This window comes from Pseudopipra pipra, chromosome W (assembly GCF_036250125.1).
Source record: "Pseudopipra pipra isolate bDixPip1 chromosome W, bDixPip1.hap1, whole genome shotgun sequence".
Taxonomy (NCBI): Eukaryota; Metazoa; Chordata; class Aves; order Passeriformes; family Pipridae; genus Pseudopipra; species Pseudopipra pipra.
The window spans coordinates 1,009,528-1,025,411 of NC_087580.1; the positions used below are offsets into that span (position 1 = coordinate 1,009,528).

A 15,884-nucleotide genomic window follows, 5' to 3' on the forward strand; every position below is an offset into this window, starting at 1 on the left:
AATGGGAATGCGGACATTGGGAGCATATTGGAGTTACCAGGAATGGGAATGGGGACACCGTGAGACAATGGGGAAAGGGATGGGGACACCAGGAGCAGGATGGGAAGACCAGGGGAAGGTTGGGGACACTGGAGCAGGCTGGGGACATCAGGAATGGGATGGAGACGCCAGGAATAGCAATGGAGACATTGGGAGCAGGTTGGGGACAGCAGGAACTGGGAATAGGGACACCAGGAATGGGAACGGGGACATTGGCAGCAGGTTGGAGACACCAGGGACTAGGAATGGGGACATCAGGAATGGGATGGTCAGACTGGGAATGAGAGCACCAGGAATGGAGTGGGAACACGAGGGACAAGGATGGGGACACTGGGAACTGATGAAGAGGAGCAGAGACCCCAGACTCACCTAAACCCCTCTGAGCATTGAGGGCCAAGAGAAGCTCTGCCTGAGCTCTGCCCATTATTAATATGTATAGACAGATGTAATCGCATGAATATGATTTATCACATTTAATCACATATGAAAGTTGTATAAAACCTCTGATTTTCTGTGAACCCTTTGAGCAAGTTCTCTGTGGTGCAAACCACGCTCGCTCCCAACGTTGGCAATAAATCCCTTTGCTGTTCAAAAGATCCAAAACTCTCTGAGCAGTTCTTCGGACCGGGTTTTTCAGCATCACAGAGGCAAAGGCACAAACTGAGGGATGCCCTCAGAGTGCAACATTCTCACCAAAGCTCCCCTCTCAGCTTCCTTTACACTGACCTCTTCCTGCAAGGACCTCCTTCCCATTCTGCTGATGCTTCTCAGGTTGTGTACCACCAGAAAAAAACCCAAATGCCAAGGGATGTGCATAGATTCACCAAGGATACAGCTCACCAGAATGAACATCTGATTCACACTGGCAGGAAAATACTCACCTGGCTCCTCTGCCCCCCAGTGCCCAAAGCCCACCCCACCGCTTGCATCCCACCTGGAAAGAACAGAAAGACGCTCACAGAACGACCTTTGAAGAGAAGTGCCTGTCAGAACTGCAAGGAGGGATGCATGACAATCTCACGTGGGGGATATTCTCTGCTCTGCCCTGCAGACCCTTGTGCTGGGGTCAAAACACAGCCTCTCTGCTTCCCTCTCCTGAGGGACTTGTTCTTAGACATCCCTTTCTCCACCCGGCAATTCCCAAGCCTGGACCCGACTTTTATCCCCTCTCTGCCTCAGAGCCCTCAACTTCTCTTGCAGAGAGCTGGCCCACAGCCTGCGCTGGAGCAGCATTTCCTTCCTGGGCCCTTTCCAGCTGCCCCATGGGGACACTTCCATTTTCCGGGCCAGGCCCCAGAGGCAATCCCAGCCAGTCCTGCCCCTCGTCCCCAGCCCGGCTCACTGACTCCTGGTGGCCCCTGGAAGCCAAGAGCCAAAGGCTCACCCCCCCAGAGTGCAGCCTCACCCATCTGCACTGGGGCCCCAGGGCTTCCCTTTCCCAAGCAGCCCCTGCAAACCCTTGTCCGAGAGAAAACTGGGTGACCCGAGTCCTGGATGCTTTTAGGAAAGAGGTCTGAACATTTCTTGATGAATGGAGCGGGATGACTTTTTTATTCTTGACCTTTCCAGTTCTCCATTTGGGGGCAGGATGTCCTCTGGGCCAATGTTTTGTTCCCTTTGCAGTGAGTGCAGCCTCAGAGGGCTGAGCCCTCTCTGGCTGGGCTTGGCCTCTCCTGCAGAGACTCAGGCCTGGCTGGGCTGCCCCAGGCAGACGCTGCAGGAAGAAGAGCTCAGGCCGCCTGGCTCTGGTGTCCCTGGGGCTCAGCCTGTGCCCCATTGCTGTGCAGGGGCTGAGCCCCACCTCTGCCTCGGGGCCTTGGCCAAAGGGCTGGCAAGGAAGAGGCCCAGCAGCCTTGGGGCCTGCCCAGCTTTCCTCCTCCCTGGGGGCTCTCAGTCCTCCCCTGACACCGTGTGGGCCCAAGGCCTTGCTGGCTTCGGGCTCACGGCCCGCCGGCCCCATCCCAGCGGCCTGACCCCCCTCCTTCCCCTCTCTCCAGCCTCTCCTGCCTTTTCTGGCAAGGGGCCATCCAAGGAAAACCCCGGTTCTCAGTAATGGCACCTGTGGCACGGCTGCAAGGCTCGAGTGGGCCAGGCAAGAGCAGGAGCACTGAGAGCCTGAGGAGCCAGGAGATGCCCTGGCTGGGCATCGTGCTGCTGCGGGACGAGCTGACACCTCTGCACAGTCTCTGCCCGTCCCTGCCAGCCGACTTCTGCCCAGGCTCTGGGCACGGGGACACAGCACTGACAGTTTTCAGCCACCGCGCTGTTCCACAGAGGCTGTGATGTCACAAGGCCCTTGACTGGCAGCCAGGAGATGGGCCAGGCAAGGCAAGGACGGAGCCTCGGAGCCACCAGCACGCTGTCCCCAAAGGTTGGGCTGGCACAGAAGCCCAGAGTCCATGAGCTTGGCAGAGATTTGGGAGATCAACCGGCGTCCAGCCTACGCCCCATCCCCAGCACATCAAGCAGACCACGGCACTCAGTGCCATGGCCAGTCTTTGCTTAAACACCTCCAGGGACGGTGACTCCACCACCTCCCTGGGCAGCCCATTTCAATACCTAATCCCTGTTTCTCTCCAAAAAGTCCTGCTCCTGTCCCTGACAAACAGCCCCTGACAGGCAGGTCCTCGTGTCCTCTTGTCCTATCGCCTGTTGCCTTGGAGAAGGGGCTGACCCCCACCTGGCTCCAGCCTCCTGTCAGGAAGTTGTGGACAGGGAGAAGGTCAGCCCCGAGCCTCCTCTTCTCCAGGCTGGAGAAGCCCAGCTCCCTCAGCTGCTCCTCACAGGACATGCACTGCAGACCCTTGCCCAGCTCCATTGCCCTGCTCTCCACCCACTCCAGCCCCTCAAGGTTCTCCCTGAATTGAGGGGCCCAGAGCTGGACACAGCACTCCAGCAGTGGCCTCACCAGTGCCCAGTCCAGCAGAAGCATCACTGCCCTGCTCCTGCTGCCACACTCTTTCTGATCCAGGCCAGCCTGCCCTTGGCCTTCTTGCCCACCCGGGCACCCGCTGGCTCAGGTTCAGCCTCTGTCCACCAGCACCCCCAGGGCCTCTCCCACGGGGACCCTTTGCAGCTCCTCTGCCCCCGGCCTGGAGCTGCAGGGGGTTCTTGTGGCCAGAGGCCCCAAAGGCACCAAAGGCACTCTTGAACCTCATGCCCACGGGCTCGGCCCAGAGGTCCAGCCTGTCCAGGTCCCTCTGCACAGCCTTCCTACCCTCCAGCACATCCACACTGCAAGTCAGCTTGGGGTCCTCTGCCAATTTGCTCATGGAAGACTCAATGCCCTCCTGCACATCCCCACGAAAAATAGGCAACAGGACTGGGCCTGTTACCCAACAAGTTCTAGTGCTTGACAAAGGAACCCACCCAGCAGTGGGGAGAAACTGCTGGCAGGAGATTGAATGGGGGCAACAGACAATGGATGATGGACAAGTTCTGGGCCATGGCCATTTGTTAGTAAAACAAAGTAAAAGTTTAAGGCCTGCCATATTTCAGTGGTCAGAGACCTGGCAAAGAAATCTGTTTTTGAGACCTGGACACCAAGAAGGCAGAATTTCTAAACCACAAAGACTCTTAGAGAAACCAGAGATGAAGACAAAACTAACAGAGACAGTTACTGAGGCTCTTCCTGTCTAGGGAAAAGACAAGAAAATGACAAAAACTGTGGACTAAGCATCATGCAAAGTGAGAAATCAAGAGCCAATAGAAGAGAGAAGAAGAATTCCTGCAGAGAACTGGTAAGCCAATGGACAGGAATTTCTTTGTCTGCTAAAATGTAAAAAGAGTTAAAAGTTTTGAGAACTGATGTCCAGGTGTCAGAGAGCAATTCCTGTGTCCCTTCAGCACGGAATGAAGTAGGGTCACCTCTGGAACCCAACCAACTGCTCAGAGATTTTATTCCCCGGCTTTCGCTGACGGTTTCTGGGGACCCAGATGAGACAAAGCAGCGCCGACAGGGCAGAGCAGAGGAATCGTTGGCCCTGCAGCGTGTACCAAAGGAGTTTTGGGGAGATCTTCCTATTCCCTGGTCTGGAGAGTTCACCACGCCTTCTTTTCTGGGAAAAAGAACAGGCCATGAATTTTGGGTCCTTGGTTTTAAGGCCTTTTGCCTGCACATAAGGCACAGCAATGGGAAGGACGCAGCGTGAGGCTGAGACGTTTCTGTCATGGTTTGTGGGCTTGGGTGAGATTGGGCTAGAATTACAGGACACCTGTAAAATCTGGGCTTTGGGAAAGGTTGGGGAGGGTTGGGAAAGGTGTTCAAAGGGTGGTTTTGCCTGAGGTGTTAAACATGGGAGTGGGTCTATCTTCCCAATTCCCAAGAGAAGAGATCCCAGAAAGCTCCCCTGCAGGTTGTGTTTTAAGGAACAGGAGAAGAGACTGAGGGTAAGGGGTTTCTTTCCTGGAGGGAAGGGCTGTCGTTCCCTTGCAGGAGCCCTGTGCTGAAATTGCCAGTCTGACTGCCCAAATTGAACACAGCTGAAGATTCCTGCCAGACAAAAAAGTGCCAGCACAGAAAGCTCTTGCTGTCCATGGAGTTCCCAGGGTGGCCCCCCAACTGCATCTGAAACCTGAAGGTTCCAGGCTTTCTTTCCTGGGGGAAAGGCCGTGACATCCCAAAGAGTCCCGTGGCAGACAGGTGGGGCTGCACTGTGGGGGTGTGAGGTGTTGGTTCTTTGGTTGCCAGGGGCTATTCCAGAATGGAGAGGACAGGCTGTGACATCACAAAGGGGCCCATGGCACAGGGGTTGGGCTGCACTAGGGGCTGTGAGACATTGGTTTTTTGGTTTCCAGCAGCCATTCTGGAATGGAGGGGATAGGCCGTGACATCCCAAGAGGGCCCATGGCACAAAGGTGGGGCTTCACTTTGGGGTTGTAGGGTGTTGGTTCTTTGGTTGCCAGGGCCCATTCTGGAATGGAGAGGACAGGCTGTGACACCACAAAGGAGCCCTTGGTACACGGATGGGGTTGAACTGTCACATGGTGGGGGCTTGGTTCTTTGGTTTCCAGAGGCTATTCCAGAATGGAGAGGATAGACCAGAATGGATAGGACAACAAAAGGTCCCAAAGCACATGGGTTGGTCTGCACTATGGTGTGGGGTGTTGGTTCTTTGGTTGCCAGGGCCTATTCTGGAATGGAGAGGACAGGCTGTGACAAGAAGTGCCTGTCAGAACTGCAAAGATGGGCGCACAAGAATCTTATGTGGGCATATTCTCTGCTCTGCCCTGCACACCCTTAGTGCTGGGGTCAAAACTCAACCTCTCTGCTTCCCTCTCCTGAGGGACTTGTTCTTAGACATCCCTTTCCCCTGCGCTCCTTTCAAAAGCCCTCCTGGTAATTCCCAAGCCTGTACCTGTATCTCATCCCCTCTCTGTCCTCTTCCCAATCCCCTGGTCAATCCCAACATCCCAGGACAGGGATCCCAGTTGCCTGGCTGCACTCCCACCTAGTTCCATATGCTGGGCCATGATATCCCAGCACTGGAGCAGCCAGGTCAGCAGGGGCTTTCCCAGCTGGAGGCTGAAATCTTTTCACATCTCTCACAGCTCAGCCGGGGATGGGGATCGGGTGATTATCTCTGGCCCTGCCTCTTGCTCCTGTTCTGAGGGCTCTGCTTCCCCTTCATCCCTCACTAACTGAGCTGATTTGGTCTTGGATTTCTTCTGTAGAGGGGCAACTGCTACTGGCACAGGTTGTTCCTCTGTAGTTTGAGTGGCCACGGCACCTCTTGGTCTCCTTTCCTCCTCCTCCCCCTGAGGGCACTGGGTCTTAGTTTAACAAGATTACAACTTAGAAAGTAAGAGACTTTAGGTGGAAGTGTGGAAAAGAAGAAACCTTTTATTAACAAAATCTGAATAAACAACAAATGGTGCAACCAAAAACTTTCCGAAGAAACAAAACAAAGTCCCAAATCCCCAGGTGGGGGGAGAAACTGTCCCGGCAGTTCAAAGCTCTCTCAGCCCCATGTGCTCGCAGCCAGCAGTGAAGGAGTCCCTTTTCCCAGGGGCAGTCCCCAAAGCTGAACACCTCACTCCCAGATGGGTCGGGCTCTCTCTCTCTCTCTCTCTCTCTCTCTCTCTCTCTCTCTCTCGGTCGTTCTCCACGAGGTGTCCGGGGGGAAAAAACTTCCTCTCAGGAAAAGAGAACAAGGTGGCCAAAATCAGCTCCCGCTCTGTCCGGTCCCGGACAAACCCCAAAAGCCCCCGAACAAAGGACCCCCCGCCCTCCCCGCGGCCACCGCGGTGTCCCCGAGAGCCGCCCTCCCCCCACTGCCCCTGCCCAGCGCCTGCGGCTCCGCTCCAACCCACCCCATCCCGGGAGACACAGATGGGAATGGGGGGGACACTGGGAAACAATTCCAACACCTCTTTTCAAACCTCTGACACCTGCTTCCCAGACATTCCCAAAGAAGGGGCTTCCCGTGGCCTCGAGCCAGGGACCGACCTTTGTATTGAAACAACTCCTGGAGAGACACGTTCCCATCCCTGTCCCCATTCCCATTCCTTGGGTTCCCATCCCTGTCCCCACTCTCACTTTCTGCTGTACCAACCTGCTCCCAGTGTCCCTGTTCCTATCCCCACTACCCCTATCCTGGTCTCCCATGTCCCCATTCCCATTCCCGGTGTCCCAATTCCCATTCCTGGTGACTCCAACCGGCTCCCAATGTCCCCATTCCCATTCCTGGAGTTCCCATTCCCATTCCTGCTGTCCCCAACCTGCTCCCAGTGTCCCCATCTCTGTCCCAAATGTCCCCATCCCAGTCCCCCCTGTCCCCATTCCTATTCCTGGTTCCCACAGAGGAACTGCTGGATGCCGGAGGAGGGAGCCAGGATTTATTGCCCAAAGCAGGAGATTTTCACACCCAAATTAAAGCCTCAGGAATAATTGCGGTCCTGGGTTTCACACAGGAAAAAGCAGGAAGTTGATCCATCGGGAAGAGCCGCAGGGGGTCAGGGTGGGTGGGAGCAGCGGGATGAGCTCTGCCAGCAGCTCCTGCCTTTCTGCAGGGAGAGGGAAGGGGTGGATCCAGCTCCAGGATCGTTCAGGCTGTGATTCCTGCTGGGATGAGAGCGGGGAAAGGAGTCACCATGTCCCTGTTCCATCCCAGGGGATGGAGCCGGCTGTGGAGCCCAGGGAGAGTAGGAACTGCTCTGGATTCCCTCCTGATCCTGCTCCGACCATCCCACCACAATCCCACTCCATCCATCCCACCCCAATCTCACTCCAGAATCCAGCCCTGATCCCAGTCCACAATTCCACCTGAGCCCACTCTGGAATCCTGCCCTGAGCTGGAATCCCCTTCCAATCCCGCTCCAGCCATTAGGCCCCAATTCCCCTCTGGAATCCCGGCATCCATCCTGGGATCCCTGCCCAGAGAATCTGGATCCACACACGCTGCTGGGACTCACTGGTGGGTGTGGGGTCGTATCCCTTCCACTCCCTCTTCCCTATGGAAAGAAAGCGGGATCAGCACCCGTGGCACAGGATCCCCGGAATGCTGCCGGGCGGATCCGTGCCCCTTCCCGACCCCCATCACGGGAGTTACCGGATCGGAACTTCCAGACACCGACTCCCACAAGGCCGATGATGATGATGATGGCAGCGATGACGGACACAGTGTCCTAGTTAGAACAGCTGGGACCGATTCCTCACTGGATGGGTGCAGCCCAAAACTGTGCATTCTCTGGCCTTCCATGCCATTTTCCCAGGAACTGTTGTCAGGAGAGGCCTGCCAGGTGGTGGGGATGTCCTGAGCACCCTCATACCCTTTTATGGACTGAACATCCTCATATCCTTTTTTGGACTGAGCATCCTCATAGCCTTTTATGGAATTGCCCGCTCTGAGGGAAGAACTAAGCATCCTTTTATGGAATTCCCTGTTCTGAGGGGAGGACTGGGCATTCCTGCCTGAACTGGAGATTATATAAACCTGGAGTTTCAGAACCTTTTTACCACTCGTGGGACCCAGAGGAGGACTGCAGCTCACTGCTCTCAACCAGCCTGAGACCACCCCCCTCAACTGGACTGCAACCACCACTTTTGACCAGACTGCAACAGCTCTCCCACCAGCAGGTATTTTTCCCCTCTCCCTTTACTTTCGACTGGGGTGGGGGGCCCAAGGAACACCACTTTGTTCATGGCCCAGGGTGCTGGGTTCTACATTTGGGTTTTGTGGATTAAAAGCAATTGCTTGTCTGTATAATCAGAATTATTTAGCCAGGGGGGCCCAGAGGGGGGAGAGCAGAGAGGGGTGATCCCGGAGCTGGGGGACCCCCGGAATGCTGGAGGGGGGGGAGCAGAGAGGGAGCGCCAGGCCCCTTAACCAGGGGTCCCGGAGAGGGGGAAGGCCTTGGAGTGTGGAGAGGAGGGGGGGCCTTGAGGCGGGGTGGGAGCCGAGAGCGCCAAGAGGTTTGTGAGGGTGGGAGGCGAGAGAGGAGGGCCGGCCGGCCCCGGGAGGCAGAGTGGGGAGAAGTGAGCCCTGGGACCCCCATGGCAACACTAAAGGGGACCCCGGCGAGTGGGAACCCCCCGGAGTCGCGGGCCCCCCAGTAGCCCGGAGAAGGGGGACTCCCAATGCAGGCAGAAGTGCCATCAGGCCAGACAGGGGGGAACCCCCAAACCCCAGAGAGCAGAGAGGGGGAACACCTGGGAAGGGATTTTTGGCTGAATGTTGGTGTTTTGGAGGTTTTTATGGACACAAGATGCCTGGTGAGTCCTAGAGCTGGACTTGGGCAGGAGGAACCCCCAAGGCAAAGCACTCACCCCCTTTTTTCCACCCCATCAGGATTTCTGCTTCCCAAAGCTTGGGCGGATGGAGGAGGAGGCTGCAAGGAAGAGGAAGATGCCGCGGGCCCCCCAGGCAGGTGAGGAGAAAGTCAGTGCTCTTTGGGTCGGTTACTTGTCTTTTGTGGCCGTCCTGCCGGGGCCGGAGTTGGGGGGATGTCCTTGGGCTTCCCTGTGGGCCGGAGGTAAATCCCCTGCATGTCCTTGTTGCTTCCAGCCCCAGGCCCCGAGGTGAGGCCGGAGAGCGCGGAGGACAAATCCCGGCGGCAGAGCCTGGTGGGAGAGGCCGTTTTGAAGGGCTCCCCGGCGCAGGAAGGCAGCGGGGAGGAAAAGGGCCGGAGATGCCCCCGCAGGAGGGGCTGCAAAGCCAGCCCAGGGGGCTGTGAGGAGGAAAGAGCCAGCGTGTGCCGGGAAGGCGGCCGGAGCTTGAGGCGGAGCTGCGAGCTGGTGGTCCCTGAGCAGCCTCCCAGCAGGGAAAAGCCCTTCAGGTGTTTGGATTGTGGGAAGAGCTTCAGCAAGAGAACCAACCTCCAGAGGCACCAGCACATCCACACTGGGGAACGGCCCTACACGTGTGGGGAGTGTGGAAAGAGCTTCACTCAGAGCTCCAACCTGCTCCAACACCAGATGATCCACAGTGGGGAACGGCCCTACACGTGTGAGGAGTGTGGAAAGAGCTTCAGTGACAGCTCCACCCTCCGCACCCACCGTCGCATCCACACCGGGGAACGGCCCTACACGTGTGGGGAGTGTGGGAAGAGCTTCAGTGACCGCTCCACCCTCCGCAACCACCGTCGCATCCACAGTGGGGAACAGCCCTACACGTGTGCGGAGTGTGGGAAGAGCTTCAGGAAGAGCTCCACCCTCCACAGTCATCGACGCATCCACAGTGGGGAACGGCCCTACATGTGTGGGGAGTGTGGGAAGAGCTTCAGTGACAGCTCCACCCTCCGCAACCACCGTCGCATCCACAGTGGGGAACAGCCCTACACGTGTGGGGAGTGTGGGAAGAGTTTCAGGCAGATCTCCCACCTGCTCCGACACCAGATGATCCACAGTGGGGAACGACCCTACACGTGTGAGGAATGTGGGAAGAGCTTCACTCAGATCTCTGACCTGCTCCGACACCAGATGATCCACAGTGGGGAAGGCCCTACACGTGTGCGGAGTGTGGGAAGAGCTTCAGGGACAGCTCCAGCCTTTGCAAACACCGTTGCATCCACACCAGGGAATGGCCCTACAAGTGCTTGGAATGTGGGAAGAGCTTCAGCACAAGCACCAAGCTGCTCAGCCAGCAGCACATCCACACTGGGGAACAGCCCTACACATGTAGGGAATGTGGGACAGCTCCACCCTCTACACCCACCCTCACATCCACATCAGGGAGAGGCCCTACAACTGTCGAGACTGTGGGAAGAGCTTCACGCAGAGCTCTTCCTTGACCTCCCACCAACGGACCCACCGGTAAGAGAAGCCCCGAGTGCCCCGACTGCGGGAAGAGCTTCGGCCGCTGCTCCAACTCCATCAGCCATGGGAGGACCCGCGTTGGATGATCCACAGGGACCCCCGTTGGGCACAGACCTGGTGTGCTGGTTTAATGGTAAACCAGCAGGGGAAATGTCAGCGGTGACACCTGGAATGGGATGGAACACCTGGAAAGGGAATGAGAATGCCTGGAATGGGAATGGGGACATAAAGAATGGGATGGGGACAATAGCAATGGGATGGGAACACCAGGAATGGAAATGGGAAGACCTGGAATGGGAATGGGGACATTGGGAGCAGACTGGGGACACTAGGAATGGGAATGGGGGCAGAAGGAATGGGAGTGGGGACACGAGGAATGGGGAGGGAACACCTGGAATGGGAATGGGAATTCCTGGAATGGGAACACCTGGAATGGAAACGGGGACACCAGGAATGGAAATGGGAACACCTGGAATGGGAATGGGGACACCAGGAATGGAAATGGGAACACCTGGAATGGGAATGGAGACACCTGGAATGGGAATGGGGACACCAGGAATGGAAATGGGAACACCTGGAATTGGAATGGAGACACCTGGAATGGGAACACCTGGAATGGGAATGGGGACACCAGGAATGGAAATGGGAACACCTGGAATTGGAATGGAGACACCTGGAATGGGAACACCTGGAATTGGAATGGAGACACCTGGAATGGGAACACCTGGAATGGGAATGGAGACACCTGGAATGGGAATGGGGACACCAGGAATGGGAATGGGAACACCTGGAATTGAAATGGAGACACCTGGAATGGGAACACCTGGAATGGGAATGGGAACACCTGGAATGGAAATGGGGACACAAGGAATGGAAATGGGAACACCTGGAATTGGAATGGAGACACCTGGAATGGGAACACCTGGAATTGGAATGGAGACACCTGGAATGGGAACACCTGGAATGGGAATGGAGACACCTGGAATGGGAACACCTGTAATGGAAATGGGGACACCTGGAATGGGAATGGGGACATCAGGAATGGGAATGGGGTCACCTGGGCTGGGAATGGGAACATTGGAAACGGGAACATTGGGAGCAGGTTGGGGACACCAGGAATGGGAATGGGAACATCTGGGATTTGAATGGGGACACCTGGAATGGGAATAGGGAAAACAGAGGTGGGATGGGAACACCTGGAATGGGAATGGGAACATTGGAAACGGGAACATTGGGAGCAGGTTGGGGACACCAGGAATGGGAATGGGAACATCTGGGATTTGAATGGGGACACCTGGAATGGGAATAGGGAAAACAGAGGTGGGATGGGAACACCTGGAATGGGAATGGGGACAATAGGAATGGGAATGGAGACAATAAGAATGGGAATGGAGACACCAAGAACTGGGAATGGGGAAAACAGAAGTGGGATGGGAACACCAGGAATGGGAGGAGGGACAATAGGAATGGGAATGGGGACACCTGGAATGGGATGGAACACCTGGAAAGGAAATTGGAACACCTGGAAAGGAAATTGGAACACGTGGAACAGGAATGCAAACCCGTGGAATGGGAATGGGAATTCCTGGAATGGGAATGGGAACACCTGGAATGGGAATGGGGACACCTGGAATGGGATGGGAACAACTAGAATGGGATGGGAACACCTGGAACAGGAATGCAAACCCGTGGAATGGGAACACCCGGGCCCGGTCTGTGTCCCTGGTGAAACAGGAGGCCAGGCCCAAAAGAGTTCACTAAGAAATTTGGGCCTGCTAACAAGCTCCCAACAGCCAAGACCATCTGTGCTCGTTCTGTTCTACTGACTGGAGCAAAGCTTCAGAGAATAGTACAGGAACATGTCCTAGGCCTAGAGGGGATAAATTAGAGAGACAGCAGGATCAGGGAGACATTGGAATAGGAGGAATAGGCCGGGAGCCAGGGCTTTTTCCAAGCTTCAGGGAGCGGGTCAAGAAGAATGGAAGAGAAGGAAGGTCAAGCTGAGGAAGATGAGTTGAAGCCCCCAGAGCCATGGAGGAAGAGTGGAAGTCCCCTCAGGATTGAGGGCCAAGAGAAGCACCACCCCAAGCCCCGCCTGAGCTCCACCTATACTCCGCCTGTTATTAATATGCAGAGATAGAGGTTGGAATCACTGGAATATGCATTTAATCACAGCTGAAGATTGTATAAAAATGTTGATTTTGTGTGAAGCCTTGGAGCAAGTTTGTCCAGCGTGAGCTGGCTTGCTCCCAACGTTGAATAAACAAATACCTTGTTGCTTAAAGAGAAAAAAGTCTCTGAGCAGTTTCTCGGACCGATTTTTCGGATTCAGCGCCCAGTCAGTCCCAGGATGATCCCAGTCACTCCTGGTCTCTCCCAGTTGCTCCCAGTTTCCTCCATGTGGTCCCAGTCATTCCCAGTTGCCCCCAGAAGCTTCCAGCAGGATCCCAGTTGCTCACAGCCACTTCCAGTCATCCCCAGTGCACTCCCAGTTGCTCCCAGGATGATCCCAATCACCTCTTGCATGATCCCACTCACTCCTGGTATGATCCCAGTATGACCCCAGTCACCCTCAGTGTGGTCTCAGTTGCTCCCAGCATGGGCCAAGCTTCTCCCACTGTGATCCCAGTATGGTCCCAGTTGTCCCCTTTATGGTCCCAGTTGCTCCCAGTTGCCCCTAGCACAGATCCAGTCACTCCAAGTATGATCCGAGTCTTCCCTCCTGACAGTCCCACTCAATCCCAGTTGCTTCTCTTGTAAATCCAGTCACTCACAGTTCCTTCCAGTTGCCCCCAGCCTGGTCCTAATTCGCCTTCACGTAGTCCCAGTCACTCCCAGTACAGTCCCAGTTACCCCCACCATGGTTGCAGACACTCCCAGTATATCCCAGTAGAGCCATCAGCATGCTCATAGTCATTCCCAGTCACTCCCAGATGCCCCAGTAACATTCCCGTTTCCACCAGTATGATCCCAGTGACTCCAAGGCACTCCCACTATATCCTATGTGGCCTCCAGTTGCTCCCAGTAGCCCTCAGTGTGGTCCCAGTTGCTCCCAGTATGATCCCTCTTGCCCCAGTTCTGGTCCTGGAGGGACCCAGTGTGCTCAGATCCTGCTCCCGGGGGGTCCTGCTGGGTCCCAGTCCTGGTCCCGGTGTATCCTGGTGTCCCGGTCCATCCCAGTCAGTCCCATTCATCCCAGTCCATCCCAGTCAGTCCCAATCCATCCCGGTCCATTCCAGTCCATCCCAGTCCATCCCAGTCTGTCCCAATCCATCCCGGTCCATCCCAGTCCATCCCAGTCCGTCCCAGTCCCTTCCCAGCAGCCGCCGCCGTTTCCCGGGTCCTGCCCCCCCCCCCCCCAAGATGCTGACGGGGGTCGGGGCTCCGTCTTTGCCTTCGTCTCCCTGGGCCTGCCTGGAATGAAGGGGCCGCTGGGACACTGCGGGACCTCCTGAAACCAAAGGAACCCTGGGAGAATTTGGATACTCCTGGAATCAAGGCACAATTGGGACACTGCAGGGCCCTATGGAAAAAAAAGAACCTTGTGACACTGCGGAATTCATGGAATCCAGGGGCCTTTGTGACAGGGGGGCCTCATGGAACCAAAGGAAGCCTGAGGTGTTTCAGAAGGTCATGGAATCAAGGGGCCACTGGGACACTGCAGGGCCTCTGGGAATTAAAGGAACACTGGGACACTGGGGCAGGACATCCCCCCTTCAATGGTACCAAGACAATGTCCCATTTGCAAAGGGGTCAGTGCTGAGCTGAGAGGGGGCCAGGACAAGGCAGGAGATGTTGGACCCCAGACTGGTTTCACCCCAAATGAAGCCCCTGATGGTGAGGGAACCCCTGGAGTCCAAGGACTGTCAGTCCCTGGGTTTCTACCAGAAAGGGCCAGTCCCCTTTCCCAGGGGCAGGTTCTTCCAACAGAACCCTTCTTGGGGGGTGTGTGGAGATTCCTGCCTTGGCTGGGGACCCCCAAGGTCACTGCTGGAGGTTGAGAGCAGAGATCTCCCCACGAGCGCTGGTCTGGGGGAGTTCCATCCATCTCTCATTAAGAATTATTGCTTGTTTGCCACCTTTAGTAGAATTGCTTCAACAATTGCTTTAGTGTAGTGTCCTGTCCTACCTTATCCTGTACTACTGGTAGTTTTAGTGTGTATGTTGTGTAGTAAATAATTCTGGTTTAGTCCTTTTGTCTGATCATTATTAAGAATAAGTAGTTCATTGATATAAATATAGTTGCTTTTCCATCATTAAAACCTGTGGGACAAAACTGGTTCAATCCCATCTCTATAATTCCTTAAATTCAAACCATTGGCATAACCCAAGGCTGAGATTGGATCCAGCTGCCCCCAGGCTCCTCTGGGAGCAGGAGTTTAGAAAGCCAGGGAGTCCGTTCTGCACCTCGGGACTCCAGGGCAGGACTTCTCCAATCAACTTTGTCTAAGCCTTGAACTCCCCCTGCCACAGGAGGGATGGGGAAAATGGAGCAGGAAAGGGGAGAAAAGTTGGGAAAAAGGGGGGGTGGGACCCCTTCAGCTGAGGGGCTAAAGGGGTGGGACCCCCAAAGGGAGCACAGGGAAGCTGTGGTTTAGTGGGACAATAGGAAAGGGGTGGGAAAGAAGGGAAAAGTGGTGGGCTGAGACCCCCAAAACTGAGTGTGAGGGGTGTTGGGACCCCAAAGTTATTGGGAGGGCAGTGGGAGCCCCAAACTGAGTGCAGGGGGGATGTGTGGGTTGTGGGGACCATAGGAAAGGGGTGGGAGAGGGGCTGAAAAGGGGGGTGGGACAGCAGGAAGAGGAGTCCCATGGGGGTCCCTTGGTGTCCCCATCACTTGAGCCCTGGAGCAGTTCCCTGGGGCTCTGGGGGGGTTGGATCTGCACTGGGGGGGTCCCCAACCCCTCTTTCCATCCCTGGGGTGCTGATGGGGGGTTCCCCTCCACCCAACAGCCGGTGCTGCAGTGGCCACGGGGGAAAAGGTGGGAAAAGGGGGGTCTGGGGTGGCCCCTGAGGTCCCACCCTGCTGTGGGGTATCACAACCAGCACGGCTTCCCCAGAGGAAAGGCCTGCTGATCAAACCTGAGTTACTTTATGACAACGTCACCCCCTGGCTGATCAAGGGAAGGCAGTTGATGGGATCTTTTTGGGTTTCAGTGAAGCTTCCCATAGTGTCTGTGCCCAGATCCCTCTGGACAAAGTGTCCAGCCCAGAGCTGGATAAACACACCCTGTGCTGGGCGAGCAATGGGCTCCCGGGTCGGGCACAGAGGGTGGCAGTGACTGGGGGGACATCAGATGGGGGTCACTAGGGGGGTTCCCCAGGGCTCCATCTGGGCCCTGTGCTCTCCAACATCTCCATCCATGACTTGGGCGCAGCACTGGAAGGGACACGGAGCAAGTTTGCAGATGACCCCGACATGGGAGGAGCTGCTGAGTCCCTGGAGGGCAGGGAGGCCCTGCAGAGAGACCTGGACAGATGCCAGGGCTGGGAATCACCACCCATGGAAGTTCAACAAGGGGCAGTGCCGGATTCTGCCCCTGGGATGGGGCAACCCCAGATGTGGGGACAGAGTGGGAATGAGAGGCTG

At 56.1% G+C, this 15,884-nt stretch overlaps 1 protein-coding gene and 1 long non-coding RNA gene across 2 annotated transcripts in view; one reads left to right on the forward strand and one right to left on the reverse strand.

Moving 5' to 3' along the window:
• LOC135405816 (uncharacterized) overlaps positions 1-15,884 on the reverse strand; it is a 147,174-nt gene that overhangs the window by 88,260 nt on the left and 43,030 nt on the right. The gene's annotated exons all lie outside the window — the stretch shown is intronic.
• LOC135405958 (zinc finger protein 239-like) lies at positions 8,856-12,434 on the forward strand. Its single transcript, XM_064640472.1, has 3 exons — positions 8,856-8,907; positions 9,045-10,156; positions 12,429-12,434. The coding sequence occupies exons 1-3, from the start codon at positions 8,856-8,858 to the stop codon at positions 12,432-12,434; spliced, it is 1,170 nt and encodes a 389-aa protein (XP_064496542.1).